General features: G+C 37.2%; 2 protein-coding genes across 10 annotated transcripts in view; one reads left to right on the top strand and one right to left on the bottom strand.

Annotated features, from left to right (window-relative positions):
- The window catches only part of LOC111030456 (ankyrin repeat domain-containing protein SOWAHB), an 89794-nt gene that overhangs the window by 11357 nt on the left and 64174 nt on the right, over nucleotides 1-14263 (bottom strand). For 7 of the 9 annotated variants that reach the window (XR_002604113.1, XR_002604112.1, XR_002604114.1 and 4 more), the window contains 2 exons: nucleotides 10194-10199; nucleotides 2637-2726 (listed from right to left, as the gene is read on the bottom strand). Coding sequence is in view for 6 of the 9 variants with exons in the window: in XM_022309957.1 (XP_022165649.1) it covers nucleotides 2637-2726; nucleotides 10194-10199 (96 nt within the window). In the remaining 3 variants the exon portion in view is untranslated. The remainder of the gene's footprint in view (nucleotides 1-2636; nucleotides 2727-10193; nucleotides 10200-14263) is intronic. The other 2 variants (XM_022309956.1, XM_022309955.1) reach the window with 1 other exon arrangement.
- On the top strand, nucleotides 7903-10177 carry LOC111030458. Its single transcript, XM_022309961.1, has 2 exons — nucleotides 7903-8197; nucleotides 9333-10177. Exons 1-2 carry the CDS (start codon nucleotides 7903-7905, stop codon nucleotides 9791-9793), a joined length of 756 nt encoding a protein of 251 aa, XP_022165653.1. The 3' UTR covers nucleotides 9794-10177.

Raw genomic sequence — 14263 nt, 5'->3', positions numbered from 1 at the left:
TCGCGGTGGTGCGGTATAATGCGGTAGAACATGGTGAGCGCGGTCGTCGTATTCCGGTCCGCACCGCACTGATCGGTAACACGCTCTGAGATAAGAATGGGCGATACACGCGCTGCCCGCAACAACAACAACAACACACACACACACACACACACACACAAATTTATTATTATTACGTGTACGAGTTGTGACGGTGACGGTGATTTCTATTTTTTTTCCTTATTTTTAATAATAATAATTTTGGCTTCACCTCCACCCGCCGACGCCTCCGCAGCACTTTCGTCCCGCCCCGCAGTTTTACATGTAAATCGACGAAACTGGCTTAACGGTAGCCGTCGCTTAGATATTATCGCGGTCGCGTATCTGGACGGTGAATCGATATTCGTCGTAAAAACACCACAACGTAAGTACACCTCGTAGGTTTATATGAGTATATTATACTATAATATTATTATACACGGTGCAGCAATGTACCTAAAACGGAGCCGGAGCCAAAGTCGGAGCGATCGCTTCATAGTAGTCCCCGGGGGCGTCGTCGTCGTCTTCGTTGTAAGCGAGGGAAGAACGACTTCTTCGCGTTTTTTTTCTGTCCGCTGCAGAGATTAGAATAATATTATATTTTAATATTTATATATAAGTCGGCCGCGTTTCTCCGGCGGGTAGTCCCTAGCCCCGGAGGATGACGACGACGATGACGGCGATGACGACCACGATATTTTCATCTTTGTGTATAAAAATCGACGACGCGGACAGGCGACGGATATTATAATATTATAAAACTGGAAACGCGGAGGACGAGGAGCTGATGCGAGGCGCGCGCGCGCTCGCGAACGGTCAGGTCGCGGCTGCTATTATATAATTATTATTAAACCGAATCTCTGTATACATATAATTATTGTTATTACTGGAACGCGTACTACTCTACGCACACACACACAATCTCTATATAATAATAATATAATATTATGATATACGTATATAGTACATACGAGCATATAATATATATAATAAACGTGTATAATGAATAATGTATTATTAAAAATCGTTATAATATTATTATCGCTATAGTTATCTCCTGCGTATAGGGAGTTAGCTCCGTAGGAATGTTACTAAAATATTATATACATTTTATTATTATATTATAATATACTAATCGTTTCGGACCTCAGGCAACGTAGGTACAGATAGACTATATATATATATGTAATATGTTTAATGTTAGTATGGTGTACCGACTGGTGAGGACCTCAGGAATTCGGACGATTCGCAAAAGTAATCGTTTGTATATACATCACATATTAAAGTATAACTATAAGTTTATAAGTCATCTCGTCGATTCCAGAAGTATGTGTATAATATCATATGGGAGTATAGTATATACGCATTAAGTGTCTAGATATACCTGCAGCTCTTTTTTCTGAACGATCCCCTACGATCACCTACGAATTACCATTATACCTCACTTCTGTTAATGCAGTTTTATTACAAATACGACTGTATAATATTATGTCGGTCATTGAGAGTAATAATGCTGCAGGATAGGTATAATATATACATAGCTGATAATAATTACCGACGCTTCTATGCAAATTTATAGCCACTCCATAATAATTTTTAGTTATAGAAAATAATATCTTTATTTTTTTTTTTTTATAGTAGGTATGGGCTTTCATTATAATATGTTGGATAAAGCGAAACTGTGAATTCTGTTTACGCCACAAAATTATAATTTTCATTTTTTAAAACAAGTATGTGAACATCACATTTCTGGATACAAGAATATTTTTTAAATTTAGAATGAAGTTTTTTTATTTTTGTGAGAAATTGTAAATACTCAAAAAAAGTATTGAAGTATATCCGTTATTTACAATTACTGTGTACAACCGTTTTGCCTCTCTTGCTAAACCCGATTGCCAAAAGGTGCGAAACAAAACGGTACTTGCATAGGTCCAATAAAAAGTAGTGAACTACGGTAACGCAGCTAATAATAAATTATAATAGCGCGCTATTTCCAATCTCTGATTTACATCATACAAAATCGCTACAGTCCTTTATAGCACATTCACTGCAGACGGTTATTAATAATTGTACACTCCGCTTTTGAATATTATATATTTAGGCTAACGAGGGGAATGAATTTTTCAAAACCGTATCATAAATGCAACATAGCTGTCCTAACCTAACTTGTATCATACTAACACCTGCAGAGTATAAACTACAAACAGGATTGCGATTGTGACTTGGAAATCGAAAAAAAAATATATTAAAACAACGGATTCAAAGAGTTGTGCTCAAACCATTTTCTATTATTATAATAATATAATATAACATGATTACATTGTTTATTTTATGGATTAAAATCGTCATTTTTTGATGTCTAGGTTTTGAATCCAATCAAAAACATATAGTCTACATGTATGATGTAATTGTTTTTAATTAATTAAAAGATATTCTTGTGGAGTTATGAGTTTCTGTGATCGTTCAGCGGTACCGATACCGCATAATAATATTGTGACGATTGTGTATTTGTGTGTAAACGGTAGATACAAAACAATTGTAATTATCGTGGCTTGTGCATGAGGAAAAATAATTTAGCATAAAAACATAAAAAGCACTAGGTCTTTCGTTTTGCTTACCGTTTTAGCGTTGACGTTGGCGTTGTACGTGCCGGCCAACATTTTCACCAGGTCCATGTTGCCGTGTTTTGCCGCCCAGTGTAACGCCGTCTGAAAAAAACGCAACCCGCATTATATTATTATAAATTATAATAATATTATATTAATATTATTTATTTATTTGTTGTGTGTGTGAGTGTGTGTTTACAACGCAAGTCGTGTAGTATTATTATTTTACTCGCACGCACATAATAATATTATATATAATATTATTATAATAGGTATACCTAATCCGCTCGAACGACTAATTAATCTTGCATGTTGCACACTAATTTGTAGGCTATTAGCCACGTAAAACTAGTTCTCGAGGAATAATAATTTTCGTATACACATTATATATTATAATATTATTATTTTACGAGCATAGTTTGTTGTTCCCAAACACAACGAGCATCGTATCAGCTGCTGCTGCCTGCAGTTGCCAGCTCCTCCTCGACTCTTCAAACGGTGGCGCGCGCGCGCGGCTGTGACGATTTCGAGCGCGGCCCCGGATAATAATAATAATAATAATATAATAATTATTATTTTGTTTAATTTACACCTGTACACGACAGCGATAACCCTTTCCCGCGATATTACACGCCGTAAAGTAGTGGCAGTAATAGTATTGTTGCAGTAGTTGTGTGTGCATGTATATGTATATAGTATTTTATATATAGGTACAACGGTACACTCGTTAAACAGACATTACACTATACGCGCTCCCGAGGGACTTGGTTCATTATTTAATTGCGCACGCACACTGTGTACGAAGGCACACACTCGGGTCTATAATCTATATATTATATTGTAATATACACATATCGTCATTATAGTCTTTACACTACATACGGTATACATATTATATACGTATTACAGAAGTACATGCTAAGAGTTTATATTGTGTAGAATTTCAGACGTATCATATTATATTCGTGGGTGAACTGAATGGATTGAATATTGTTCCTCCGAAAAATGTGCGTAGGTAAACTTTCGTTTCCTAAACATTCTAAGAAGATTAAATGCACAACCACCTCGTATTAAAATATTTAGATATTTTTTTTAAATTTGAATAGTATATATTGGGAGGGAAAGGGGAATGTTTATTTTTGTCGGAAACAAATTATGCCCTCATCTTAAGTAGTCCTTCTCAAATAGTCAAACTGACAACCTGCAATCAGTCTACTGATTCGTGAATTTAGTATATACCCTTATAATGCATATAGGTATAGCCCCAGATTCGAGACTATTTACATTATACCATACAGTATCTATATATACACGCATGGAGTATGAACTACACTATAAATATACATATATCTACTTGAACGCTATTCCTCGTCATACATGTCGAGTAATTTTTGTTACGTCTAGAAGCGCGCTTCTCTTTAGATCCAATTAAATTAAAATATAATAACACACGGACGGCCCTCTAAATATGTAGACAGATAATATATAACTACTCATTATTATATCCTCACGCATAACTTCATTTTACATCGTAAAAGTTACACGCACACATACTTGTATGCGGATACTTGTTGTGACCGGGAAAATTAACACAATTTGAAGATTATTTAACATAAATATTACATACTATTATTATCATAGTATTTGAACAAGTTTTGAAAGTTGTAATTTTATTTGTGCCGTAACCAAGTTCAACCGTCGCGATACGGTTTTTTTCTTCGCACGTTTTTATATTTGCACTACCTATAGATACGTATATAACAATTAATAAATATACTATACGTAATTAAAACAAACAATCTAAGAATAATGTATAAATATAATATGTACACGCATTTACTATACAAGCACGTCTCCACCACCGGTTATTATACGTATATAGTATATAATATACATTATAATATTATATATACCCAAGAAGACCTGGTAGGTACAGGCGGTACAGCAATCGAAATCGCTCGGCAAACATTTCGTTCGCGTTGTATGCGACAATAATAATAATAATTATTATTATACACAATAGCTCGTTTTGTTGGAATAGAAAAACTATTTATAATCGACCGGTTTGGAAATGCATAATACTACGCACACGAATACCTATATAATATTATACAATAATAATTGTAATCCTGCTAATGGTTTTTATTATTATTATTATAGGTATCGTCGCGTATACACCGCAGGTCCATATATATATACAGTTATTTAACTGGTCGTTTATATGATAATTTATAATAATAACGTCGTTGGGCAATATATATATATATATTATATTATAATATGGTGAAATGTATACGATAATGCAGCACAATCCATATATACCCGCGCATAAGTGTCTAGGTATATTCGATATGTTCATACGATTGTTGTATATTATTGTGTTACGCTATCAGAAATATGTATAAACATAATAAATAGACAAGGATCGTTAATTGAAAAAAAGTCCATCGCAAAGTTGGACTGTGTGTTTTACTTGCAGTATATTATAATATGTGTGGTACATAAGTATGATGTGTGAACTGTGAAATGTTACGGTGCGTTTCTCGGCGTATTCAACTCTCCAAACCAGAAGTAATTCCAAAAACAGAAGGCTGTAGTGGTACTTCGGAAGGTAACCCAATATGCATAAAAACGGCTCGTTCGAGACACTTAAATTTCGGCTCGCTGATCGCATCGCTGCCGCGTGCACAATATAATAATATACTGTTTAATATATAAACGCGCCCATGTCGGCTGTAGGACTTTTGAATGACACGCGGTGGGGTAGTAGGGGGTTGTTGGCTGGCTCCCCGAGGACGAGTAAGAATATAAATCAAGGAGAAAAACGTGTGTACCCGAGTCGATTTTTTTTTGCTCAATATGTTCCCCGCCCGATGCATCCGCCGAAGACCATATTGCCGTGCCAGGTTCGCGGAAGGATACTGTTCTGTCGTCGTGCATACGTCACACCGCAGCAATTTCGTATACATTATATTATAGCTCTGCACATTACTACACGGGTCGACTAAACGATACGCTGGACCCGGGACACCAAATGTTTAGACGAGCGTACATAAAAGAATCGGTTGTCTGTGCAATTGGACTCCTCCGGACGAGACGATAAATCGCGGTCGGGTTGTCAACGCTAAAAGGTCGGGAGCACGTGTGATTCGGGGAAACGACAGCAGGAGATGGAAAAAAAAAATACAAACGTTTCTCGGCCGTCTGCTTCTGGGCATATAGTTGGTGGTTCCGGTGCCGGAAAACGCATCGTTTTCGTCGTTTGTACAACTTGACAGTATCCAGACTCTGCACGAGAAGCCGACGAGTCTCGTTTACGACGAGCTAGCCTATTAGTATAATATTATACTATTATTATATTATAATATATTATTATACTGTGCGAATAATAATAAATGGAACGCGCTCGCCGCGCGCCGCCGTATATTCGATGCCGAGTTCTAAGACTTTCCATTGTCCGCGCCTCGCGTGAAACGACTCTATTTCTTCCGGCCATGTACCGGTCTTTATAATATACGCAAGTACACGTGTAGTATATACATATACATATATATATATATATTATAAAAGTGCATATTTGTACGCCACAGCAATTTACTATAATCATATGCATACATCGATATATTGTATTAGTGTACTTATACATTATTATTACTATTATTGTACAATGAACGGGCGCGAGGAATATGCGGTGCGACATTTGACCCCATATAATGTGTACACATAGATATAGGTAAATACACATTATTATTATTATCATATTGTGCGAATCCCGTTCTCGATTTAACACGTGTACCCCGCGCAAACGGCTACCATATTATATTATATTGTTGCACGGTCGGCGTCGAGTTTTCTAAATAGTTTCCTCTGCAGTTCTTCTTATCTCACGTGCACTATCTGCATCGCATTGTTTTAAAATAATAATATTATTATTATATCATCGCTTTGCAGCAGACTGCAAACCGTCGGCTGTACAACTCACGCGAGCATACGGCTTGATTACGGACGCCGCCGTCGATCTCGTCGTAGTCTTGATCGCGCATTGCAAGCAGTTATAATAATAAATAATAATAATAATAATATGTATAATAAGTAATAACACATCAATACATCATGGGGGTTTGTATTGATGCACGATACCCATATGGCCATAATATGTAATGTACGTGTAACAATTATTATAATGGTATTACGCGTACGTGTGTGGCTGATCGAGCAAATGCGTGACGTATGTCGTATGTCCACGGGAAAATTTTCATGTTATTGGTGTGAAGGTACTCGAGGCGGGTAATACAGGAATTATTCATTCGAGAGTTTAAAAATGTATTATTTCAACTAAAAAAAACAACAGGTAAAAAACGACAAAGTCATAAGTTATTATACTGATAATATTATAATATCTAAAATCGCCACTATAGGTAACAACAACAGGGGACATTGCCACCTTACATTTATACATGGGTATTAATAACGAAAATCCGACTGGAGGTAGCGAAAATTAGCTCAAATGCATTGGAGACATTTCAAAAAAAAAAAAACAAAGATTTATGCAGTTACAAAATAAATTAAAACATGTATGTGAAGAATATTCAAGTGGGAAAATAGCTGATATCCCACATTTTTTAAAACTATTGTTACCAAATTTATATTTTTGATATTTTATTTGATGTTTTTTACCTTGTACATTTTTTATAACAGCTATATAACAATATTATCCATGCGATAATCGGGATTTTAAGATAGAAGTAAAACTGACGTTTTTACTCTTGTAATCTTGTCGTATTTTACTGTGTCGTTTTTTTTCCTATAGATTCAAATATAATATAGCCATCCTTGTTGGTTTATAGAAATACATTTTTAAATTACTTGTGGTCTACTTTTGATGCCTATAATATTTCAATTTTAAGCCAAAATATGCAATTGATCGTAGGGACACGACACCAGACCTACTCCTATATTATATTATATGGGTGTGTGTATGTGCGCTAGCGGGCGGGAAGAACTAAGTACCACTTCGTAATCGGCAATTAGTTACATAATTATCACGGATGTTGATGATGAGAATTTTTTGACCTGTTTCTTCAAGCAGTTTTCGCGAGTGTATGCTGTTGCGGCATAGTACCGTGGTTACCTCGGCGATAGAAAACTAGATGACAGTACTCATACAATAATATTCAAATGTTATTGTTTAATCAGGAACGCAGACCTATCTATGGAATACACAGCAATTACATGAATATACTAGCTGCGAAATATTTTAGAAAATCGCTTAAAAATTATGGCTCCGACCGCGGTAAATATGCCCATGGAACAGTTGACCGTGCACAGTGCCTCCTACCGGCCGCTCCCGCTCCCGTTGCGGGTGTGTCGCTGTCGGACACCCGTTAAACGGTCGCTCGCTCCGTCGTTCGTCACCACTGCACACCGGGAAGCATATCGACGGAGAGACCCACAGGAACCGATCAAGTCGAAGCCACCTCCAGACCACGGGTTCCTGGCCGGAGACGGCGTTGACCGTTTCCACTGCACGTCGTACAAAATGCATTACCCAGTAAAAGACGGACTGCACCGCGGTAATCATTGCAGTCAGCTTATTAAAGCCGACATCCGTTCTTCACGTTACCGTTCGTTTGTTGCACTCCAGTACACCACCCCTCCCCCCCAAAGAGTGCTCAGGGAGCATGCGATCATTAGTTTCATACATTCATTAGGTGCATATATAATGTATAAGATTCCCGAATAAAACGAATTAACTCTAATCGTTTGATGTTAATAAAATTTATGTATAATACGTTTACACTACATAGTATACCTATCTAAATCTATGAAATGTACCAACATTTTATGAGAATTTTGAACAGCATTATACGTACATAATATTATTCACTTTAATCAACGTGTTAAAGTCACTTGAGTACGAATATATTAGGATACTATACCTACCTACTGCAATATATAGGTTATAGGCCTACACCATTCGAAAACACGAATCGAATATGTTCAATATGACTAGACACACAATTCGCCGATTACAATAATTCGTTCAAAGTAAAATATAACAATAATGGATAGAAATAAAAGGGAGGTTTCTTCTCTAAAAACTTTAAAAAAATAATAAATCGTTTATATTGCTAATTCTGAAGTGTCTTGAAATACAGAAAATGTGGTCTTTCACTATTATGTTATATTATAATATGGTCAATGAATTTCAAAAACCACAATTTTAATTAATAGAAGATTTCAGCATTTTGGAATGGCGGCGAGCGGCCAGTTCCGGTATAACTATACCTTGTAAATAATATTATTCTGAAGTCAGCGCCGGGCCGAAGGCCTGGCAAGGTGGCACTTGCCAGGGGCACAACTTATTCAATAAACAATGAATATGGAGGAGAGCAACATTTGATAGATTTTTGAGGATAGAGGGGAGGTCACAAAATTGTCATCTTGTCAGGAGCATTACAATTGCTAGGCCCGGCTCTGGAGTAAACATACACAACATTTATAGTCAAAAGTTATAAAACATTGCAATAATATATAATATACTACATAAGGAGGTATAAATATATAGATAGAGACGCGGATACGGCGGACTTCTGTAATGTTATAACAATTATTTATATAATATATTAATAAGTATATACCTATTACTGCATAAGTATAAAACGTGTAGTGTCACTGGTAAAACGTTTAAAATATTAATTCTTACAGCTCGACCGGTCACCCCTCCCGTCCGGCCGTCGCTGGTACACGTTTCAATGGAAGCGGAGACGACTACCGGCAACGCGTACCGCCGTCCCGCTACACCGAAACTTTGGCGACGCCCTTCGAGTGCTTACATTGTGTCGCCGGAACCGATGGAGACGACATCAGTGCACCGATCTAGTTACAAACCACCACCGTGTAATTTTGACTCAAAGGCAAAGGCTGACATCTGCCCTAGACGCGCATTTGTCGACGAATCGCTAAGGTCCGCGATGCCCATCAATAGTCACACCACATACACGACCTCGTATCACACGAGACATCCGAATTTAAAACTTCTGGGACCGATACCAGAAAAATTGCGGCAGATGCAGGGGTCGGAAAAAGCGCCAACGGCCCACAGCTACAATATACCGAATAGCAATAAATTGGTTAAATGTACGAGAAAAATTGAACACACAACATAAATACCAGCTTATTTGAATAATGAGTTTTCATGAAAATGCCGTTTTAAATATTGTAGTTATTGCTGGAATATATGTGATATAATTATGCATATATTGGTAAATAATGATAATATATGCATAATGCAGTATATGGTTCACAATTAGCGTGCGATGATGCCGGGGTGCAGAGAAATACGATATGCATGTATTATAATAGGCGAAAATAGGAAATCGATAGAAAATTATTTTGAGATTTATTAGACTATACGTTTCAAATCGAATCTCAAATACTAAATTTGCTACAACACCCCTTATACGCGCACAATAAATTGTGTGCATTATGCGAATAACGCGCGATACATATAGCGTTAAATTCTTACACCCCTAAAATGCATCGGCCGTACAAATTATGGTTCCCGACATAGCTTCCTGTTGTATATTAAATTATAGCTGTACTGTTGCGGTTTGAATGTGCATTTGGATCGTGTGCTTTTCACCCGCACAATTAAGCGCGGCCGGTAAATCACAAGGCTATCATCTGTAGCAAATTGCACGCCGTTAATATTCCCCCCAAAATGCAATTTATACGCAGCTAGTTTTCAACTGCAAAGCGAGTGCAATTAAACGCACCGAGCAACAAGTCACACGCGGAGGGCATACCCGTCGTCGTGCAGCACACACGCCGAGTAATAAAATACTTTCAAATAATTAAAACGTCTTAGCAGCACACGGTACGCAACATACGACTTTGGGAAATTCAATTATTAAAGTCTGCGGGACGACACGCTTAAAGATAATCATATTATATTATCAACTATATACTATAATTAAACGTTGTCGGCACTTGTCGCGCATATTATGTACTTTACATACATCTGTTTACACGCATTGAAAAAGAAATATGCATTCGAACCGAACGATAATATACATCGTTTGAATAAAATATAGTGTGAATTAAAACACCGATTGATGAAACGAGTCCAAGTACCATTTCAACAGCCTGTATAATAATATCCGTCTAAAAACACGCACTTGATTTTTTTCTATATGTCCGCGCGCGAGTCCATACAGCACAACACGACGTACGATTTCCAATACGGTTAAACGTCTAGTATAGGTTAGGTTGTATACATATACGTACTTGTACTGCATTACGATACGAGGGAGAAAACGTAATTTATATATTTAATTTAGGCGGCGACGAGGTGGTAAATTTTCGGTGTTGAATTTCGAACGGCAAAAGTTACGACCAGCGCATATAGCACACGCACATACACACACACACACACACACACACACACACACACACCAGTACACTGCAATTCGCTCAGACCTCCCGAAGACCCGAATGGATCTCAATAAATCGAGTGCGGCCCTGTGTACCTGTACGGACCGGGCCCGATAAATCTGTACGATTTTTATCCCCGCGGACGGTCGGCGGCCGTAAGTACGCACATATAAATACTCGTGCGTCAGTGCATACAGGTACATAATAATATATATATATATATATGTACAATAGAGTGCAGACCGCCGAGAGATAACCGGCTGAACGCGCGGTGGTTTATTGCTTCCTCCGCAAACTGGTCTCGTCTCGGCGCACCGTCGGATCACACACACACACACACACACACACACACACATACACACACACACACACAAACACACACGTGTGTGTGTATGCGTACGCATATGCACGCACAGACACACACGAGAGACGATAGTGTACAATATGTTATATATTATGCGGACACAATGTAAACGACGGACATAATTTTTTAAGCGGATTTCATACCATTTTATTATTGTACAACCCGCGAAACGGAGGTTTCTCTCCAAAAGGGGGACGCGAAATTACGGCGCGCGCGGTGCCCTTGTAGCCTGCATATAATAATAACCTTTGTCGGTTTCGTTTCCTCGCGGCGGCCCCATTGGGGTTCAGCGCCCCGTGCGCGGCGACGACACTCGGCGCGGTAAGAGAAAAAAAGAGCTAGGGGTTGTTTTGTTTTTTTTCTCTCCCCATTCGGTAGCGGATTTCGCGCACACACGCACCGCGGCGTTTGCGGGACAAAAGTGTGTCGTCGCGGCCAAAGACCGATGATAACAATAACAATAATAATATAATATATTATAGCGCCGACAATGGGCAAATGACGAGTTGTTAAAATATTATATATATATACATATGTGTATAAATGGGGGATGATATCGGCGCGACGATCTCCAAGTGTACGCCGAATGCGATACACACGTCATGTACGTATGTTACCTATGATGCGCCCGGTGACGTGCGGGCTGCGGTTTAAACAGGATTACAATTCGTACACGACACGGTGAGCGGGTGTGTTGTTGTCGATCACATATGATATTATAGTGCGCAAATATAATAATAAATGGTACCTATGCGGACGCGGCGTGTATGCGCCTATTATATTATATTGTACACACGATCGTCTCGAGGAGACATGAAAGCGACCGCGGCACACTTTAAGACGCGGTTATCCGAAATTCGTCGACGATTAGGGAGAAATATAATAATAATACCTATATACATACTAATAATAAGATTACACACCGGGTCGGTATATATTATTATTATTATTATTATTATTATTATTTGTGCTGCAGCGGCGACGTACATATTATAATCCTCAATAATGCGAGTGTGTGTATAAAATATATTTAGTGGACGCCGCTCCCGCGAATTGAAAATTTGAAATGTTTACGCGTGTTTGCGGCGAGTGTTCACAAAGGATGACGCGATAAGTACTGTGATAAGTACTTATTGAGGTAGGTATAGCTTTTGTCGAGAGAAAACTGTATCATAAAACCGGCGTAGAAGAATACGATTTGCATTCGTCAAAATACGTTCAATCTCAGTGACCGTAGTCTGCTTGGTCGATAATAACAATTACAAATATGCATAATGTTATAATATTGTATTGGTAACGGATGTATTATTCCGTATGACAGAAACCCTATGGCGATAAAAGCGTATGCGTACAATGTATAATATTAAAATAACGATAACTTGAACTGAATAATTATGTCTTTTGACAGATGTTTTTTTTTGCATTTCTTAATTTAAGGACATGTGTTTTGTTTTTGTATGTAAGTGTACAACACTAGATACATATAAATTAGAACATTCAATTATAGAATAATATGCACATTATATATTATATTTATGACGAAATTACTTTTGGTATTTAATATTTACAGTGAACTGTTATAAACTTATATTATTGTCGTAAATGCACTTAGGAATCGCATTTTAATAATACATTTTGATCCGAAAAACTTAGACCCTGGTAGTAGAAGTATAATTTCACGTTGAAAAATACGTTACTGAATGATTAAAATAAATACTCAACACGTTGCAAAAAAAAATTGAACGATTATACAATTCGTGTTTGACAACGACCAATGTATGACATATATAATGTAGAAAACATTTGCATAACTTAAATATGCTAAAACCGATATGAAGTCAATCGTTTATGCAATTTTTGAAATGTACACATAAGTTAATACTTATACCCATACGACGTCGTATGGGTACAACTCGTGTACGTATACTACGTACAACAGAATTCACGATGAATAAATATGATTTTATATCCTGTCGTTACTCGTTTATATTATAAACTCCACACTATTTGCTATAATAAACGTGGCGAAGTGCATTGGCAGCATGCGTACATTAATCAAGAATGGTATTTTAATTTTTGCAGGAACAACTATACATGCGTACAATGCAGTATATATGTCACTATTATACAGACGCTGATGGTAGGTGGCAGGTGCTTTAGTCGCGGCCTTCGGGAAAGCATACAGTTTTATTCGGTTATGGGCAAGTGACAAAGTGTAGTAAAATAATTGAAATCGATTCTTGAGGAAGTACTAATACTGTACGGGCTAACTAACATCGAACACATAGACGAACTGTTTAGGTGGGTACCTATACATTTATACACATGGTATTTTTAAACATAATATTATAAGGGTACTTAAACAAAAGCGATCGAGAAAAATAACGTTTGATTTTTGAAACGAATGTTTACGTTACGAATGAGCAGCGTCAAACCGAGCAGTATATTTTCAACTAAACACGTTGTTTGTCACAACTAAATAAATCGTTTCGTCGACTGAAAACTAACTATAACTATTTTGCTGAAACCAATTTTTTTTTACGTGTGTACAAAACTGTATAACCAAGAAAGGCGAGAGGTGTGAAGGTACGAAAAAAAACCTACAACCTAATAAACGACGTTTTGATAATAATTATGTGTACAGTAATTTTTTAGCTCGGAAAAAAAATCAAATATTGTCATAAAGTTAAACACGGTGATTTACACAAAAGATAAACGGACTGTACTTATGGGTAGGTATATAATTATTACAAGTGGTCATTTTCGGTTTTTGTTTTTTTTTTTTTGTGGTTGTTTGTTTGAACGAGCCACACTCGAGACACCTGCACGGCCGTTTGGA

Source organism: Myzus persicae, unplaced genomic scaffold, assembly GCF_001856785.1.
Source record: "Myzus persicae strain clone G006 unplaced genomic scaffold, MPER_G0061.0, whole genome shotgun sequence".
Classification (NCBI taxonomy): Eukaryota; Metazoa; Arthropoda; class Insecta; order Hemiptera; family Aphididae; genus Myzus; species Myzus persicae.
This window is presented reverse-complemented; position numbering and strand designations above follow the sequence as displayed.